The 20,321-nt window shown below is 51.2% G+C and overlaps 1 protein-coding gene across 2 annotated transcripts in view; it reads right to left on the reverse strand.

The window, feature by feature from the left end:
• Positions 1-608: 608 nt before the first annotated feature.
• Positions 609-20,321, reverse strand: part of NUP188 (nucleoporin 188) — a 761,473-nt gene continuing 741,760 nt past the window's right edge. For both annotated transcript variants that reach the window (XM_078646272.1, XM_078646271.1), the window contains exons 43-44: positions 18,556-18,685; positions 609-1,515 (exon numbers count right to left, since the gene is read on the reverse strand). In XM_078646272.1, coding sequence (XP_078502398.1) covers positions 1,339-1,515; positions 18,556-18,685 — 307 coding nt within the window. In that variant the 3' untranslated portion in view covers positions 609-1,338. The remainder of the gene's footprint in view (positions 1,516-18,555; positions 18,686-20,321) is intronic.

A 20,321-nucleotide genomic window follows, 5' to 3' on the forward strand; every position in this document is an offset into this window, starting at 1 on the left:
TCATTGTTGAGATAAACTCCGTCCACCTGTCATCTACAGTTATCCGAAGATATCTGGAGTACCAACTCTTGGTTCTTTCCCTTGAAGGCATTCTCTCCACTGAAGAACAGGTGGCAGCCCTTCATAAAGGAAGAGCCTAAGCCAATCTTACTATATGCAAGTCCCACTGGTCCAACATCCTCAACCAATTACAAAGAATGAACGCCTACCTGACCACAATCACCATTCTGAGGCCTCCAGTGCGCAGACCACTTTTTGATGTTGTGAAAGTAGAAGAAGGGGGTTCTGCGGCTGTATTCACCATTTACATTCTCTATTCCTTTATGGGCAAACAATACTGCAAGTGTGGCAGAGGGGTCTGGTGACTCAGTCCATTAAACTAATATATCACATCTTGGGCCACTTGATTAGCCACCAAGTACTAATATTTTGGGTCAAAAAGCAGAAACCTTTAACCATACTTGGTTAGGGAGAAGGGAACATCTGTAAATTGGACACTCCTTTCCCAGAACAACCACCTACTTTGTGACCCCAGCAGGCATAACATTCCTGTGGTGCTCTTTTGAGTCACAGACTGAACGGAAATAAGGGAAAATGGTAGCCAGCAGTTATAAACAATGTTTTAATACAAGTATAAATAGAACTTACAAAAATTGCAAGAGAGCACTGCTGCATCATGAACCATTCTAGCTCCTTGTTCTTCTTAGCACAAAGTAGAACTTACTCAAATTGCAGAAAGGCACTACGTGCACTCATTCATTCCAGCTCTCAGCCTACACAGTGGCAGTGTACGAAAAAACACTCCATTCATAAAGGATAGACAAGTACTCAAGATCCACAGCTGACCTCACCCATTCCATCTAAAGTCTTCAAAAACCTCGGGCTCTCAACAGTCCATGCCAGAGAAAAGAGTTGTGCGGTAACTGTAGCGAAGTTTAACACGCAGCAGGAACTTGTCCAGGTGTGTAAAGGACAAAGAGTACAAAAGAGTGACTAGGTCCATTGCCGTCTCTTTTCAACATATGAAGTAAGAAAATCTTATCAAGAAAGGAATGGTTATCCGATTATGCATTGTCACTGAACGAAAGGGGGCTCAGACCACTATCCTCTTCAAACGAGCGTCTGCCACAGTTATAGGCTTTCCTCCATGGGCCGCTCTAAAGGGCAGTTATCAGGGTTCATAAACAGTTCCAATATTTGATTTCTTTGCATGGCTCTCATCTCAGTTTGGAATTCCACATTCTGCTGTCTTGATAGAGGTAACATATTTGGCAAACGAAGAGGTTAGGAGAGGAATGAGCTCAGCTGTGAGATCCAGAGTGTAGCACCCAGTAGGACCTATCTTTGTACATGTCTAACAAAGGCTTGCACCAGCTGGATCAAGGGCTCCTGCCCCTCGGTCCCCACTTTAGTGCTTGATGCTGGTTTCGCTTGAGGAGATGGCAGAATGCCTCCAGCGGGTGAAGACGGTCCCCCACGACGGAAGTAACGGGAAAGGCTGGAGAGAAGAGTACTCTGAAATGAGAAAACAGCATAGTGAACTTACTTGTTTGGACTAAACAAAGCTTGATTGTGTCTCTACTTGCCAAACCCCAAACATTAACAGTGCTTTTGTGGCTGCCCTTCGACCCCTTGGTTCCGCTTTGGCATTAGGATCCATACACGCCCAAACCTCCCAACAGTCGATGGGTTCCTCTGAAAGCCATCCACATGGCTCCAATCAACACACTGTAGTGAACAAGCGAGGTTCTGGTTAAGTTTTCTTTTGTTTATTTCTTTGCCTAAATCTTTTCTTTTCTTTGTTCTTTTCACATTTTCACCTTCAGAATAGAGTTAACAGATGTCTTCCTCACAGGAGTTTGGATAAGATCACTGTAGATCTAGATGGAGACAAATTGCAGATCATCGAATTCCTTGCACAGAGTGTACTTTTTGAGTCAAAAAAGTTTGTTTTTTATTATTTTAGATCTGAGCCCCAGAAGAAGGGCCCACAGCCCGAAATGCATTGGGCACAGGAGGAATTATGAGAAATGTTGGATATTTATATGTTTTTGTGATCTTTAAGTAATCACAAGTGTATATAATTGGAATAAGAAAGTACTGACACATTGATGTGGATTCAATTGTTAAACATTTGTAAAGAATTAGGTAACTGTGTTGAAAATTGGTGCAGTAGCACTCGGATAAAGTGCATAGTGGTCAGGTCATCTCAGACTTGAAAAGGGTGGTCCAATCACCACACTGACACACTAACCTTATTGGATAGTCTCAATGGAGTTCTCCTTAAGTGTTTCTTAAACAAGATGGCAGTCGCTGAGCATTATGCCTTTCTCATCATTTACATTATCAACAGGAGCCGCTACGTCATCTACCCTCCTTACTTGTAACCTGCCCCCATCGTTCCACTCGGTGCTGCATCATTTATATTATCAACAGGACCGCTACGTCATCTACCCTCCTTACTTGTAACCTGCCCCCATCGTTCCACTCGGTGCTGCATCATTTATATTATCAACAGGACCGCTACGTCATCTACCCTCCTTACTTGTAACCTGCCCCCATCGTTCCACTCGGTGCTGCATCATTTATATTATCAACAGGACCGCTACGTCATCTACCCTCCTTACTTGTAACCTGCCCCCATCGTTCCACTCGGTGCTGCATCATTTATATTATCAACAGGACCGCTACGTCATCTACCCTCCTTACTTGTAACCTGCCCCCATCGTTCCACTCGGTGCTGCATCGTTTATATTATCAACAGGACCGCTACGTCATCTACCCTCCTTACTTGTAACCTGCCCCCATCGTTCCACTCGGTGCTGCATCATTTATATTATCAACAGGACCGCTACGTCATCTACCCTCCTTACTTGTAACCTGCCCCCATCGTTCCACTCGGTGCTGCATCGTTTATATTATCAACAGGAGCCGCTACGTCATCTACCCTCCTTACTTGTAACCTGCCCCCATCGTTCCACTCGGTGCTGCATCATTTATATTATCAACAGGACCGCTACGTCATCTACCCTCCTTACTTGTAACCTGCCCCCATCGTTCCACTCGGTGCTGCATCGTTTATATTATCAACAGGACCGCTACGTCATCTACCCTCCTTACTTGTAACCTGCCCCCATCGTTCCACTCGGTGCTGCATCATTTATATTATCAACAGGACCGCTACGTCATCTACCCTCCTTACTTGTAACCTGCCCCCATCGTTCCACTCGGTGCTGCATCGTTTATATTATCAACAGGAGCCGCTACGTCATCTACCCTCCTTACTTGTAACCTGCCCCCATCGTTCCAGTCGGTGCTGCATCGTTTATATTATCAACAGGAGCCGCTACGTCATCTACCCTCCTTACTTGTAACCTGCCCCCATCGTTCCACTCGGTGCTGCATCGTTTATATTATCAACAGGAGCCGCTACGTCATCTACCCTCCTTACTTGTAACCTGCCCCCATCGTTCCAGTCGGTGCTGCATCGTTTATATTATCAACAGGACCGCTACGTCATCTACCCTCCTTACTTGTAACCTGCCCCCATCGTTCCAGTCGGTGCTGCATCGTTTATATTATCAACAGGAGCCGCTACGTCATCTACCCTCCTTACTTGTAACCTGCCCCCATCGTTCCAGTCGGTGCTGCATCGTTTATATTATCAACAGGACCGCTACGTCATCTACCCTCCTTACTTGTAACCTGCCCCCATCGTTCCAGTCGGTGCTGCATCGTTTATATTATCAACAGGACCGCTACGTCATCTACCCTCCTTACTTGTAACCTGCCCCCATCGTTCCAGTCGGTGCTGCATCGTTTATATTATCAACAGGAGCCGCTACGTCATCTACCCTCCTTACTTGTAACCTGCCCCCATCGTTCCAGTCGGTGCTGCATCGTTTATATTATCAACAGGAGCCGCTACGTCATCTACCCTCCTTACTTGTAACCTGCCCCCATCGTTCCAGTCGGTGCTGCATCGTTTATATTATCAACAGGAGCCGCTACGTCATCTACCCTCCTTACTTGTAACCTGCCCCCATCGTTCCAGTCGGTGCTGCATCGTTTATATTATCAACAGGAGCCGCTACGTCATCTACCCTCCTTACTTGTAACCTGCCCCCATCGTTCCACTCGGTGATGCATCATTTATATTATCAACAGGACCGCTACGTCATCTACCCTCCTTACTTGTAACCTGCCCCCATCGTTCCACTCGGTGCTGCATCATTTATATTATCAACAGGACCGCTACGTCATCTACCCTCCTTACTTGTAACCTGCCCCCATCGTTCCAGTCGGTGCTGCATCGTTTATATTATCAACAGGAGCCGCTACGTCATCTACCCTCCTTACTTGTAACCTGCCCCCATCGTTCCAGTCGGTGCTGCATCGTTTATATTATCAACAGGAGCCGCTACGTCATCTACCCTCCTTACTTGTAACCTGCCCCCATCGTTCCAGTCGGTGCTGCATCGTTTATATTATCAACAGGAGCCGCTACGTCATCTACCCTCCTTACTTGTAACCTGCCCCCATCGTTCCACTCGGTGCTGCATCGTTTATATTATCAACAGGACCACTACGTCATCTACCCTCCTTACTTGTAACCTGCCCCCATCGTTCCACTCGGTGCTGCATCATTTATATTATCAACAGGACCGCTACGTCATCTACCCTCCTTACTTGTAACCTGCCCCCATCGTTCCACTCGGTGCTGCATCATTTATATTATCAACAGGACCGCTACGTCATCTACCCTCCTTACTTGTAACCTGCCCCCATCGTTCCACTCGGTGCTGCATCGTTTATATTATCAACAGGAGCCGCTACGTCATCTACCCTCCTTACTTGTAACCTGCCCCCATCGTTCCAGTCGGTGCTGCATCGTTTATATTATCAACAGGAGCCGCTACGTCATCTACCGTCCTTACTTGTAACCTGCCCCCATCGTTCCACTCGGTGCTGCATCATTTATATTATCAACAGGACCGCTACGTCATCTACCCTCCTTACTTGTAACCTGCCCCCATCGTTCCAGTCGGTGCTGCATCGTTTATATTATCAACAGGAGCCGCTACGTCATCTACCCTCCTTACTTGTAACCTGCCCCCATCGTTCCAGTCGGTGCTGCATCGTTTATATTATCAACAGGACCGCTACGTCATCTACCCTCCTTACTTGTAACCTGCCCCCATCGTTCCACTCGGTGCTGCATCATTTATATTATCAACAGGACCGCTACGTCATCTACCCTCCTTACTTGTAACCTGCCCCCATCGTTCCAGTCGGTGCTGCATCGTTTATATTATCAACAGGAGCCGCTACGTCATCTACCCTCCTTACTTGTAACCTGCCCCCATCGTTCCACTCGGTGCTGCATCATTTATATTATCAACAGGACCGCTACGTCATCCCCCCCGTAACCTGCCCCCATCGTTCCACTCAGTGCTGCATCATTTATATTATCAACAGGACCACTACGTCACCCCCACCCCCCGTAACCTGCCCCCATCGTTCCAGTCGGTGCTGCATCGTTTATATTATCAACAGGAGCCGCTACGTCATCTACCCTCCTTACTTGTAACCTGCCCCCATCGTTCCAGTCGGTGCTGCATCGTTTATATTATCAACAGGAGCCGCTACGTCATCTACCCTCCTTACTTGTAACCTGCCCCCATCGTTCCAGTCGGTGCTGCATCGTTTATATTATCAACAGGAGCCGCTACGTCATCTACCCTCCTTACTTGTAACCTGCCCCCATCGTTCCACTCGGTGCTGCATCATTTATATTATCAACAGGACCGCTACGTCATCTACCCTCCTTACTTGTAACCTGCCCCCATCGTTCCACTCGGTGCTGCATCATTTATATTATCAACAGGACCGCTACGTCACCTACCCTCCTTACTTGTAACCTGCCCCCATCGTTCCACTCAGTGCTGCATCGTTTATATTATCAACAGGAGCCGCTACGTCATCTACCCTCCTTACTTGTAACCTGCCCCCATCGTTCCAGTCGGTGCTGCATCGTTTATATTATCAACAGGAGCCGCTACGTCATCTACCCTCCTTACTTGTAACCTGCCCCCATCGTTCCACTCGGTGCTGCATCATTTATATTATCAACAGGAGCCGCTACGTCACCTACCCTCCTTACTTGTAACCTGCCCCCATCGTTCCACTCAGTGCTGCATCGTTTATATTATCAACAGGAGCCGCTACGTCATCTACCCTCCTTACTTGTAACCTGCCCCCATCGTTCCAGTCGGTGCTGCATCGTTTATATTATCAACAGGACCACTACGTCATCTACCCTCCTTACTTGTAACCTGCCCCCATCGTTCCAGTCGGTGCTGCATCGTTTATATTATCAACAGGACCACTACGTCATCTACCCTCCTTACTTGTAACCTGCCCCCATCGTTCCAGTCGGTGCTGCATCGTTTATATTATCAACAGGAGCCGCTACGTCATCTACCCTCCTTACTTGTAACCTGCCCCCATCGTTCCACTCGGTGCTGCATCATTTATATTATCAACAGGACCGCTACGTCATCTACCCTCCTTACTTGTAACCTGCCCCCATCGTTCCACTCGGTGCTGCATCATTTATATTATCAACAGGACCACTACGTCACCCCCACCCCCCGTAACCTGCCCCCATCGTTCCAGTCGGTGCTGCATCATTTATATTATCAACAGGACCGCTACGTCACCTACCCTCCTTACTTGTAACCTGCCCCCATCGTTCCAGTCGGTGCTGCATCATTTATATTATCAACAGGACCACTACGTCACCCCCCCCCCACCCCCCGTAACCTGCCCCCATCGTTCCAATCGGCGCTGCCGGTGCATGTCCTTCTAATAAGAAACCCCATGGGGTGGCATATTTAAAGGGAAGAACTAGTCGTTACGGCCATCACAAATGATGGCTATGTTTTCACGGTAAAACAAACCAAACCAGGGGGTTTCCTTGTTATCAATGTTTTGCTTGTCAATGTCAAACTAATTTTTAAACCAATTACAATTCTGAATTGGTTCTGGGCAGAACTGATGAGGTCATCAGCAGTTGCAAGGTATGTTGACCTAATCAGAACACAAAAAGATAAGGAAAATGTTACTTAGCCTGTAAGCATCGGTTTGTGGCATGTAGTGCTGTAAATCCACATGCTGTGCATACTCCTGCCAGCTAGTGTTGAGCTTGGACGTCTGCAAGTTGTTTTTCTTCAAACAAGCTTTCAAGTCATGAGGTGTGTTGACTCCGCCTATTAATGGTAATGTGCATAGCATAGCAGCGGCTCCATTGCTCTACAGTTTCTCCGCATGGAGGTTGAGGATAACAATGAAGCATACAGATACTGAACGAGAGGACGATGCAAACAATAAAAAAAATAGACTGTGCAACGACCAAAGGCTTCCGAGGTGGAGGGTGGGCACATGGGATTTTACAGCACTTAGGGCCAGATGTAGGTAGCCTGATACCGATCGGTAACGGCCGAAATTACCGAATTTCGGCCGTTACCTACCGGTATTAGGCTATTGAGATATAGGTGGCTACATTTCAGATTTGGTTATTTACCGAACCGGTAATTTAAGGAATCTGTAAATTACCGATTCCTTAAAATACAGAATCGGTAAATTACCGAATCTGAAAAGTACGGTGCACTCAAATGAGTGCATTGCATGGTTAAGGATTCGGTATTTACCACCAAATAAAAGTTGGTGGTAAATATCGAAAACCTTTGAAAAAGCAAATTTGCGCTTTTTCAAAAGTGCCATGTGGCAGACCTTGTGTATCTGAAAGAGATACGTTAGTGATAAGATTCCTTACCTTAGAATAGATACCCCAGCAATACTAACCCCTAGGTGGGTCTGCGAACAGGATTACACCAGAAAGTCACGGAGCACAGAACGGCCAAAGAAGGGGTCTCTCTGGACCTGATGCACAAGTTACTTACTTGTGTAACGATATATCTGTAAGAGACATTAATTAGTGATAGAATATCCCCAGGCGTCAGACTGGATCCGGAATTTTTTTCTGCTTAGCAATACCTCTGCGCGCCAGTAGGTGGCGTCCTGCGGCTTCGCGTCATTCACTGGGGTCGTAGGCGCTGTCACGGAGAGTACTTAGGCGCCACCCATGCGCGCGGACGTCAGTTCTGTACACAACTATTCCGGGCCAAAACGCAGAGCCATGCAAGATACTGACCATTGGTGCATAAAACTAGGGCCCTAAAAGGGATGACCTTAACCCTAGTAATCAATCCGCAGAACGGGGAGGATGGGCGGGGCGGTAAGGAATCTATCACTAACTAATATCTCTTACAGATATATCGTTACACAAGTAAGTAACTTGTGCATCTGAAAGAGACATGTTAGTGATAGATTCCTTAACTTAGAATAGACACCCCAGCAATACCAACCCGGTGGAGGGCCTGCGAACAGGATTACACCAGAAAGTCACAGAACGGCCAAAAAAGCAGTCTCTCCGGACCGGACTGGCAAGGAAGTAATGCCTGGTAAACGTGTGCAGCGAGGCCCACGTAGCTGCCTGACAAATATCCTGCAAGGGGACACCGCGTCCCAAGGCAGCAGTGGCTGCAGTTGCTCTGGTCGAATGGTCACACAGTCCCACAGGAGGCTCCTTCTTGGCCAAGGAGTAACATGCTTCGATGCACAGAACGACCCATCGGGAGATGGTCCGTTTGCGCACCGCCCAACCTCTTTTGGCACCCACGTAGCCAACAAAGAGTTGATCATCCACCCGGAACTGCTGTGTATGCTGCAGACAAAATGCGAGCGCACGTTTTCGGTCCAGACGGTGGAGCCTCTCCTCTTCCCTTGAAGGATGCGGAGGTGGAAAAAAGGTGGGCAAAGTGATGGTCTGCCCGATGTGGAAGGGCGTGACAACCTTTGGCAAGAAAGAAGGACGGTTCCTCAGAACCACCTTGTCTGGATGATCAGAAAGGAAAGGAGGTTTGGAAGAAAGAGCCTGGAGCTCACCCACTCTCCTGGCAGGGGTGATAGCTACCAGGAAAGCCGTCTTGAGAGTAAGAAGACGTAAGGGACAATTATGAAGGGGCTCAAAGGGAGCGCACATCAGAAAAGTCAAGACAAGATTCAAGTCCCACTGAGGCATTATGAAGGGCTCAGGGGGGAACGTATGCGTAATGCCTGTAAGAAAATGGTTAACAACCGGGGACTTAAAAAGAGAAGGCTGATCTGGAAGCCGTAGAAAGGCAGAGATGGCCGAAAGATAACCTTTGACAGTGCCCAGAGCAGAGCCCTGCTGGGCCAAAGAGAGAAGGAACAGAAGAACCTCAGAAAGAGGGGCAGAAAGGGGATCCACAGTCTTAGCTGTGCCCCATGCCACAAATCTGTTCCACCAACAGGCGTACACCGTTTTGATGGAGGGACGCCTGGCTGCCAGACTGACATCACAGACTTCAGGAGGAAGATCGAAAGGCGTCAACTGTCGCTGCTCAATCTTCAAGCATGGAGGTGGAGGCTGGACAGGTTCGGGTGGAGGACCGTCCCCTGCTGCTGCGACAGAAGAGCCTCCCGAAGAGGTAGGCGGATCGGGGGATCGATGCTCATACTGAGTAGCTCGGGATACCAAACTCTTCGAGCCCAGTCCGAAGCCACAAGAATGACTTGGGCCAGGTCGTGCCTGAACTTCTTCAGCACTCAGAAATTTCAACGCGCAGAACTGATGACAACGCGCGTTCTCTTCGGTGGCGAATAGATCTCACCAAGGCTCTCCCCACTGCTGATAGAGACCTTGTGCCACGTCCGAGTGCAGACACCATTCGTGATCCATCATGCACCGGCGGCTGAGTTCATCCGCCCTGGCGTTCAGGGAACCTGCCAGGTGTTGAACCACCAAGGTAATGCCTTGATGTTCCAGCCATGTCCAGAGGCGCAGAGCCTCCTGACATAGGGTCCAGGACCCCACCCCGCCCTGTTTTTTGCAATACCACATGGCGGAGGTGTTGTCTGAACACCTGCACTACACTTCCCAGGACAGAGGGAAGGAATGCCTTCAGTGCAAGCAGGATTACCCACAGCTCCAAAACGTTGATATGGAGCCGGGACTCAGCCGGAGACCAGGGGCCTCTGATGTCTGCTCTCTCCCATGTGGCCTTCCCATCCCAGGAGGGACGCATCCGTCACCACTGTGTGCTCCGGTTGGGGAAGGGAGAGGGATCTGCCACTGACCCAATCGCGATTCATGAGCCACCACTGCAACTGTGCAGCGCCCTCCGAGATCTGGACGCGATCAGACAGGTTGCCCTGATGCTGTGCCCACTGGAACTTCAGGTCCCACTGCAGAGCCCACATATGCCATCTGGCATGTGTCACTAGCAGGATGCAGGAGGCCATCAGGCTCAGAAGCCGGAGGGTCATCCTGACTGAAACCCGGGATAGAGGCTGAAAGAGCGGAATCATAGCCTGAATATCCCGCACTCGCTGCTCGGGAGGATAAACCTGAAACAGCGTTGAATCCAGAACCGCTCCGATGAAGGGGAGCTTCCGAGAGGGACTCAGGTGCGACTTCGGCACATTGATGGAGAACCCCAGCAAATGCAAGAGGTCGCCCGTAGTCTGGAGGTGGGTAACGACTGCCTGGGGCGAGCCTGCCTTCAACAGCCAGGCGTCCAGGTAGGGGAAGACTGACACCCCTGACCTGCGCAGATGAGCCGCAACCACCGCCATCACCTTCGTGAACACCCGAGGGGCGCTGGTAAAGCCGAAGGGGAGCACGGCAAACTGAAAATGCTCCTGGCCTACCATGAACTGCAGGTAACGCTGATGGGCCGGCAGGACGGGGATGTGAAAATAAGCGTCCTGCAAGTCCAACGCTACCATCTAGTCTCCAGGGTCGAGGGCAGCCAGGACTTGAGCCAGAGTCAGCATTTTGAATTTCTCCTTCCGGAGGAAGCAATTGACGTCCCGGAGGTCCAAGATGGGGTGCCAGCCCCCTTTGTCCTTCCTGGGGACCAGAAAGTACTGGGAATAACAACCACTCCCTACTTCTGGCCCAGGAACGCACTCGATGGCCCCCTTGGCCAGGAGGGCTGTGACTTCCTGTCGGAGAAGAACCAAATGATCCCGACATGTGGTGGCACCACGGTAGCATGGCTGGAGGGGAGGACTGAAAGGGAAGGTAGTAACCTTGGCAGATTATCTGCAGCACCCACTTGTCTGATGTAATCTCACGCCAGTGGGGGAGGTGGTGGCGGATCCTGCCACCCACCGGCGTGGGGTGCTCCCCAAAGCTCAGATAAGAAAGGTTTGGAGGTGGAAGCAGCGGGGGTGGAGGTGGATGGACCCGCACGCTGGTGCCCCGACCACGGCCGCGCTGAGGCTGGTTCTGCACAGGCCTGGTGGAGGGGCATGCCTGGGTGGCCCTACCATGGCGACGAAAGGAACGAAACACAGGAGTGGCTGGGTTCTTAGTAGAAAGACCCAAGAACTTGGCTGTAGCCCGCGCGTCCTTCGTAGGGTGAGTGGTCAAAAAAGTGGGGTCGCCGGGCACCGGTCGGTGGCGTCTGGCAACATCTTTATCCACCGGGGCGCGCCCGCGGCTGGCCTCAACCAAGTGCCCAAAAAGAGGACCTCCGTAAGGGCGTCATTGAAGGGAAGCAACGGCTCCGACGAAGTAGACGCCGTCTGGAGCACCTCGGAGAGGAGGTTGGTCTCGAGGGCTACTGTGGGGAGGTCAAGGTTGAGGGCCTCAGCAGCCCGACGGAGCACCATAGTGTAGGAGGCACCCTCCTCCACCGTTGGTGGGAGAGAGGCGAACCCCGGGTCAGAGGAGACATCGAGGTCTCCTGCATCCTCCAAGTCGTCCACCCAATCTTGTTCAGAGTCACATTGGCGGGCAAGCGGATCCTCGGACACATCCCAGTCTTCGTCCGCCTCTGGCGTAGAGGGGCCGGTCGCGGCAGCAGAGCCAGAAAAGGGACCAACGGCGGCGACCGGGCCGGACTAGCGTCGCCTCCCAATGCGGATCACAGGTCAGAACAAAATGGTCCTGGAACCGGGCAAGGGTGGGATAAACGGCACCTAGTGCGGCGCCAAGTGTGGTGCCGGGGCAGGAGCCGGCAACGCTGCAGCCAACGGCGTAGAATCCTGTGGCACCGGAGCTGGAGCCGGTGGCGGAGCAGCCGGGCCAACAGGACTTGGGGCCCGAATTCATGCCCGCGGGAGCCCAAGGCCTATAAAGGCGGTCCATGGCAGCAAGGAACTTTTGCATCTGTTCGGGAGTCGCCGACGGACCGGGGTATGGCGGGTAGGCGCGGGACTCCCAGGCTCCAGAGCAGCCGCAGGGGCGAAGCACCTGTCCCCCTCCAAGGAGCGACGGGGGACGTTGGAGAGCGAACACGCTTCTTCGACTTCTTTTTATGTTGTCGCTTACCGGAAGCCGAAGGCTAAGACTTGGAGTCCGAGGAGCGACGGCTCCGGTCTCGCGAGCGGTCCTGGGAACAGCCTCTAGACCCGGAGCGGCGATGTGATGAATGCTGGACCTTCAGCAATTTCCGGCGCCGCTCCTGCAAGGTCGGGAGTCGTGATCTGTCTCCAGGCAGTAGAGGCAAACATTGTGGGGGTCCGCCACCAACATATTACGGCGACAGGCCCCACAAGACTTAAAGCCGGGCATCTCTATGTGCACCAGGAGAAAAAAGTGGGGAGACAAAAGTCTCAAAATAAGAGTCAAAAAGTGACTAAGGTACGTGCTCAATCCGGATCTGCGTTTACTGGCGCGGAAAAAGAAAGAACTGCCGTCAGCGCGCATGAGTGGCGCCTAAGTATTCTCCGTGACATCATCTCGGTGCTGACAACGCCAGTAACGGACGCGAAGCAGCAGGGCGCGACCTACTGACGCGCAGGGGTACTTCTAAGCAAAACCTTCTGGATCCAGTCTGATGCCTGGGGATATTCTAAGGTAAGGAATCTATCACTAACGTGTCTCATTCAGATCCATCATGCACCTGTGCGGAGTTTGTCCGTTCTGGCGTTCAGAGAACCTGCCAGGTGCTGAACCACCAGGGATATGCCCTGATGTTCCAGCCATGTCCAAAGGCAGAGAGCCTCTTGACATAGGGTCCACTACCCCACCTCGCCCTGTTTGTTGTAGTACCACATTGCGGTGGTGTTGTCCGTGAACACCTGCACTACTTTTCCCCTGACAGAGGGAAGGAATGGCTTTAGTGCAAGACGAATCGCCCAAATCTCCAGAAGGTTGATGTGGAGTCCAGACTCCGCTGGAGACCAGGGGTCTCTGATCAACGCCTCTCCCATGTGGCCGCCCTACCCAAGAAGTGACACATCCCTCACCACTGTAAACTCTGGTTGGGGAAGGGAGAGGGATCTGCCATGGACCCAATCTTCGTTTGTGAGCCACCACTGCAATTGTCGAGGAGTACCCTCCGAGATCTGGATCCAATCAGACTGATTACCCTAATGCTGCGCCCACTGGAACTTCAGGTCCCACTGCAGAGCCTGCATATGCCATCTGGCATGATCCACCAGCAGGATGCATGAGGCCCAGCAGCCTCAGGGTCAGTTTGACCGAAACCCGGGATAGAGGCTGAAAGATCGGTATCATAGCTCGAAAATACCGGACTCAATGCTCGGGAGGACAACCCCGAAACTGCGCCGTGTCCAGAACCGCTCCGATAACAAGGAGCTTCTGAGAGGGAACCAGGTGCGACTTCGGCATGTTGATGGAGAACCCCAGCAAATGCAGGAGGTCATCCATAGTCTGGAGGTGGGGGACGACTGCCTGGGCGAGCCCGCCTTCTACAGCCAGTCGTCGAGATAGAGGAAGACTGACACCCCTGATCTGTGCAGATGATCTACGACCACCGCCATCACTTTCGTGAACACCCGAGGGGCACTGGTAAGGCCGAAAGGGAGCACAGTGAACTGGAAGTGCTCGTGGCCTACCGGGAACCGCAGGTAACGCCGGTGGGCCTGCAGGACGGGGATATGAAAATAAGCGTCCTGCAAGTCCAACACTACCATCCAGTCCTGCGGGTCTAGGGCAGACAAGACCTGAGCAAGTATGAGCATCTTGAACTTCTCCTTCCGGAAAAAGCGATTGACGTTCCAAAGGTCTAAGATAGGACGCAGGCCCTTGTCCTTCTTTGGAACCAGGAAGTAGTGGGTGTATCAACCACAACCTACTTCTGGCGTTGGAACGCGCTCGATGGCCCCCTTGGCCAAGAGGGCAGCAACTACCTGTTGTAGAAGCACCAAATGATCCCCTAACATGCGGTGGTACTGAGGTGGCATGGCTGGAGGGGGGAGTCTCGAAGGGGAGGGAGTAGCCCCTTCGGACTATCTGCAAAACCCACCTGTCCGAGGTGATGGTGCGCCAGTGGGGAAGGTGATGGCAAAACCTGCCACCCACTGGCGTTTGGTGGGCCTGAAACACCGGACTAGGAATGTTTGGAGGCAGTGATGGCAGGGGAGGTGTTGGACTGACCCGCCCACTGGCCACGTGACCCACCCCTGCGGGTCCCACGTTTGCGCTGAGACTGTTGCTGCGCAGGCCTGTGGCTCTGAAACAAACGTGTTTGGGCGCCTCTTCCTTGGCCACGAAAGGAGCGAAACGCAGAAGCGTAAGGAGTGCGTGTGGCCGAAAGGCCTAAGGACTTGGCCGAAAGGCCTAAGGACTTGGCCGTAGCCCGTGAGTCCTTAAAACGCTCTAACACACGGTCTGCCTTGTCGCCAAAGAGGCCAGTGCCATCAAAGGGCATGCACATCAGAGTGTTCTGGACATACCCGGAAAAGCCAGTTGTCCTCAGCCAGGCGCGGTGGCGTAGCGCCACTGTCGTGGAAATCGCCCAGCCCAGGGAGTTGGCGGTGTCAAGGCCACAACGAACGGTGAACTTGGCTGCTTCTCTACCCTCAGCAATAGCATGGGAGAGCACCGTCCGGGCAGGTGTTACGCAGGCAGCACCTGCGTAACCGCGTCCCACAGAGAATGGGAATAACGGCCCAAGAGGCATGCAGTGTTCACAGACCACAGCCCTGAACTGGGGAAAGTAAAAATATTCTTCCCAAACTGTTCCAGTTTCTTGGATTCCCTGTCCGGAGGTGCGGAAGGGAATGCGTTTGGGGACGAAGAGGCTTGGACGACCAAGCTCTTAGGGGTTGGGTGTTGGGAGAGGAAAATGGGGTCGCCCGGGGCTGGGCGATGGCCACATTCTTATCCACAGGAGCCCCTGTGTTGGGCCTGGACCAGGTGCCCAAAAGAACATCCGAAAGTGCATCATTAAAGGGCAGCAGTGGCCCCATAGAGGAAGACGCTGGCACAGAATATGTACCACCTTCCTCCGTAGCCACGGAGTCTCTCAACCAGACCATTGGTTTGAGGGTGATATGGGATGGTACACTTATCCGTCACCCCACAATCAAACCACATGGCTTTTAGGTAAGCAGACATGAAGTTACTACCTATGTCTGAAGCCACCTCCTTAGGGAAGTCCACTCTAGTAAAAATACTTTTGAGGGCCCTGGCAACTGCAGGAGCAGACACAGTTCTAAGTGGAATCGCTTCAGGATAGCTGGTGGCATGATTCACTACCACCAGTATAAATCTGCTTCCTGATGCTGTTTGGGGGTCATGGGGACCAACACAGTCAATCCCTACCCTCTCAACCCCAATCACTGGTAGTTGTATTAAGGGGGCCTCTGCCTTGCCACCGGTCCTGCCAGTTGCCTGACAGGTAATACAGGAATTGCAAACTCCTTTACACCTGGCCAGTAGAATTGAGCGACTAACTTACTCCAAGTCTGTCTGGCGAAGATGCCCAGCTAGGTGTACGTCATGTGCTAATGAGAGTAAGAATCTCTGTACTGCCAAGGCACTAATACTCTCCTAGTGGCACCAGGTTTGGGGTCTCTGGCCTCTGTACACAGGAGTCCCTCCTTCCAGTAGGTTCTGTGGGAGCCACTGACATTTCCCATTTCTCTTGTCATCAGCGTGCTGCCTCAGGCTCTTATGAGTGAGACAAGTCCCTAGTCCCTGGCAAATACCTTCCTTGGAGGGTCCGCCTGGGCCTAGGAGCACCGCCATGTAGGACCCAAGATATTGGAGCTCAGTTTCCTTCAGGAGGGCTGGCATCTCTTCTCCCTGAGGAGAGGGGACATGAGCTTTTGCCTCAGCAGAAGTTGGTTTCCCAGACTTCTTACCATTTCTCTTGGAGGATTAGACCATTATTACAGGCTCCAGCTCCTCTATTGCATCCTGCGCGTTGCACTGTGCTCTTGTTTTCACGCACACACCCATCCAGGTCTTCCCAGCATGGCTACATGGGATCTTAGCTCTACCTCAGCTCATGCTGAGGCCTCCGATCATTTCCTAGCAGGTATTCTACTGGAATGACCGAGTACAAAACCACTTTCTTTTGCCCAGTAACTCCGACCCATTTCAAGGTCACCATAGCCACGGGATGAATCTACTTGCGAATGGTTGTAAGGATTGAGCTCTTTGACTTAAGTGCTTAGGGGCCAAGGTCCATAGAACCACAAACAGTTTGGTTTTACCTGCCCTGGTGTCTCCGGGTGCTGGTCACGGTGGTGGGTGACAAGTCCAGCAGAACCCACAGGAGGGCTCAGTTCTTGAGGGTCTCTAGAGCAAGGAGACACTGTTGGCTGGCTCTGACTCTGGGGTTCAAGTGCAGAGGTGTTTTGTCCAGCGGGTCGCTTGCGGAGGTTCTCATTTCTTGAGGTTGTCGCGGTGTTGAGGGCAAACAGGATGGCAGCGCCACTATCTGTGATGGCCTTTGTGATGCGGACGTCCCTCGTTGGTAGGTCGGTCTTGGCAGGTTCAGCGTCTGCACTGGACACTTAACAAGCCTTGACTGCTGTTCGGGTTATGGTAGCAAGTGTTTTGGTACTGTATGTGGGGAGGGGGCTCCTAGAGGGTCTAGTGGCTTGAAACTCGCTGGGAAGAAGGGTCTGACATCTGGGAGCCACAAAGTCCTTCTTCTGGGGTGCTGCTTCCTCAGTGGTCTCAGAACGAATACCAGGAAGATGCGTTGGTGCCTGCAGGGAAGTGGCTCCTCTACTTCAAGGGAGATACTCACTGGTTGGTAAAGTGCTGGCAACCCTCCAAGGCTTCAGGAGGAGGCACAGCGGCTGGATGAGTCGGGTATTTGGCGCCAATTCCAGAGCTGGTCGATAGTTCTTGCCTTTTTGGCTCTTCTTTCTCCTTCTTCTGTTGTCAGTAGATGAATCGGAGTTCCCGGTACCAGGGGTCACTTAAGTACTGAATTTAGGGGCGTTCAGGGGAGTGTAAGATAGTAGCTAATGGACTACTTACCCCTGGGGTGACTACACCTCCTATATGCCCATTGTCTGCTAGGAGTGGGCATAGACCTGACCCAGAGTTCCTAGTTTCACCAAAAGCAAGATGGTGAAACCTTTCCTTAGTTGTTAACTTCAGGCATCCCACCTTAGGGATGTGACTAGCCTTAAAGTGAACATGCCTTTGTACTAGCTAAGTTTACCACCTGTCCTAGTGCCAAATGGACCTCAGGGCAGGGGGTGGCATTCCCAGGTCTGGTGGGAAGCTGGGAATGTATAACAAGGGTGGCAGAGGCTCTTGATATGCTAAACACTAACCATCCTGCTGGAAATGGTATGAACACCTTCCTCCGGAACAGGCATTGTTTCTGATCTCAGAGAAGCGGGCTCTCGCCCGTCTGTGGTGGCAGGCTGGACGATACCAGTCAGCCAGCACACTGAGGCTAGTGGGATTCGGGGGCACCTCTACGGTGCCCTCTGGGTGCATCTTAGTACAAATCTGATACTTGTAGCATCAGTATGGATTTGGTAAGATGAGGTATTTGATACCAAACACCTTTATGTTCAGTGAAGCCATTATGTAGCTAGGTAACTTGCAATGACCAGTGCCTAGTACATATACTTAAAATGACTCCCAGAGCACTTGTAATATCTAGCAATAGAACTAGACATCCCAGGGACCATCTGCTCATGCAGATGTCCCCTCAAATGTCACATAATACACCCTACCATAGGGCTTTAAGGCCTGCTAGGTGACTTACATATAATTGCATGCAGTATCTGTGGGCATGGCACACAGGGAGTGTGCGATGCCGTGTTTTCACAATGGTTTGCACCATTTCATGTAGTCTGCTATGGCAGTCTTCATGGGTGTGGGTCCCTTAGGGTGGCACAATACATGCTGCAGCCCTTGGGGACCCTGTTTAGTACCCATGCCCTAGGTACCTGGAGTACCATTAATAGGGACTTCCAGGGGGACTTCCAAGGGTACCATTTACTTGGGACTTACTGGAGTGCTAAAGTCCGGGACACTTGGTTGAACAATTGAACATGTAGTTTGTTTAAGGGAAAGAGCACTGGCACTGGGGCCTGGTTAGCAGGGACCCAGTGCACATCAACAGAAAAATATCAATACCGGTAGCAAAAAGTGGGGGTGAGCATGTCAAAGTGATACTTTCATAGACACAAGAATGATGCATGCAATACAGTTTAAAGGCTGAACCTCACCAGCTCTGAGCTCAACTCCTGCTTCATTCGCTGCTTGTCACGTGTGTGCACAGTTGGGTCCCGAAGGTAGCGCATGGCCTGCGAGATAAGCAGGTAGAAGCAGTTCTCCATGATGAACATAAGCAGAGACCTGTAGATGAAAAGAAGATGCCTTCATATCCAGCACAGGGAGGACAAAAGAAAATTCACTGTCATATGGGAAACAGCCCTGAAAATATGTTCAGAGGGTAGGGTGTTCGAGAAACTTCCATCAATCTTTAAAATAGTTCATCAGCACTAGTGGAATGGCTACGGATACATCTGCAATGGATGCTGATGCTATTAGGATATGGGCTGCAAAGAACGACCCTCAGCTAGAACTCAGCACTCTTCAAAGGCTGTCTGTAGGAACATAACTGACGAAACATGCAGGCCAAATTCACATCTCCAATCTATAGTACAACACTGACACACAGTTCATACACCGACTGCAGAAACCGCCCTTGACATCAAGGAACGCCTTATCTGGTAGAGACTATCTAGCTGCAGATTCGTTACCATAGCATCAGCGCCGCAGGTGACGTGACAAAGGCACCACATCAGCGCATTGACAGCAGTTTTGTTTTTGCGACTTTCCACGCCAGAAGCACGGAGCCACGAAGAATACTGGCCGCTGGTGTGCGAAACTAGGGTCATGAAAGGGGGAAAACCCCAAGTCTATAATCTATTTGCAGAGTGAGGAGGATGGGTGGGTCGGTAACAAAATCTGCTGTTAGAGTGAGTCTCTACCAGATAAGGCGTTACGAAAGAGAAGTAACCTGTTCATCTGAGACTTTGAGCTGCAAAATCCTTACCTTATAAGAGATCCCGAAGGAGGGTCTGTGAAACAGTTTGCCCAAGTGCCCGCCCCTACAGACCGGACTGTCCACGCAGCAGTGCTTGGTAAATGTTTGCAGAAATGCTCACATTGCTTTCTGGCAGATGTCCAGGAGCAGGACTCCGCGTGCTAGTGCAATGGTCACAGCCTTGGGTCTGGTGGAATGAACACGCACACCCTTAGGAGGTCGCTTCTTTGCCAGTGCGTAGCGAATTTTGATACATAGCACAATCTATCGAGAGATGATCTGTTTCTGTACCGCCTTCCCTTTCTGGGCTCCAACATATCCCATGAGGAGTTGGTCGTCCACCCAACACTTTTGAGCTCTCAAGGTAGAACGTCAATGCTCTTTTTGGGTTCAGCCGGTGTAGTCGCGCCTATTCCTCAGAGGGATGAGGCGGACCATAAAAGGTAGGCAGGGTGATCGACTGGTCTACATGAAAGGGATTGACTACCTTCGCTAGGAATGAAGCTCTAGTGTGAAGGACCAGCTTGTTTGGGAATATGTTGAGGTACGGAGGCTTAGATGTCAAAGCTCACTGACACTCTGGGAGGATGTTACTGCCACTAGATAGGCCGCCTTGGTAGTAAGAGCCTAAATCGGCTGTTGTGTACAGCTCGAAGGGAGCACACATCAGAAAAGTTATAATTAAATTGACGCCCCACTGAGGCATGATGAAGGTTGAACAAGGGAACAAGTACTGGAGATAGGGGACTTAAAAAGAGATGGCTGATCTGGCAATCGCAGAAATGCCGAGATGGCAGAAAGAAAGCCTTTGAAGGTGCCCAAAGCAGAGGTCTTCTGGCCAATAGGAAGAATAAACAGAATGACCTGAGAAAGGAGAGCAGAAAGGGGGTCAATCTGTTTTTCTGCGAGTTGGCCTAACGGCTAGGGCGCTCGACCTCGGAC

Source organism: Lissotriton helveticus, chromosome 5_1, assembly GCF_964261635.1.
Source record: "Lissotriton helveticus chromosome 5_1, aLisHel1.1, whole genome shotgun sequence".
NCBI classification, from domain to species: Eukaryota; Metazoa; Chordata; class Amphibia; order Caudata; family Salamandridae; genus Lissotriton; species Lissotriton helveticus.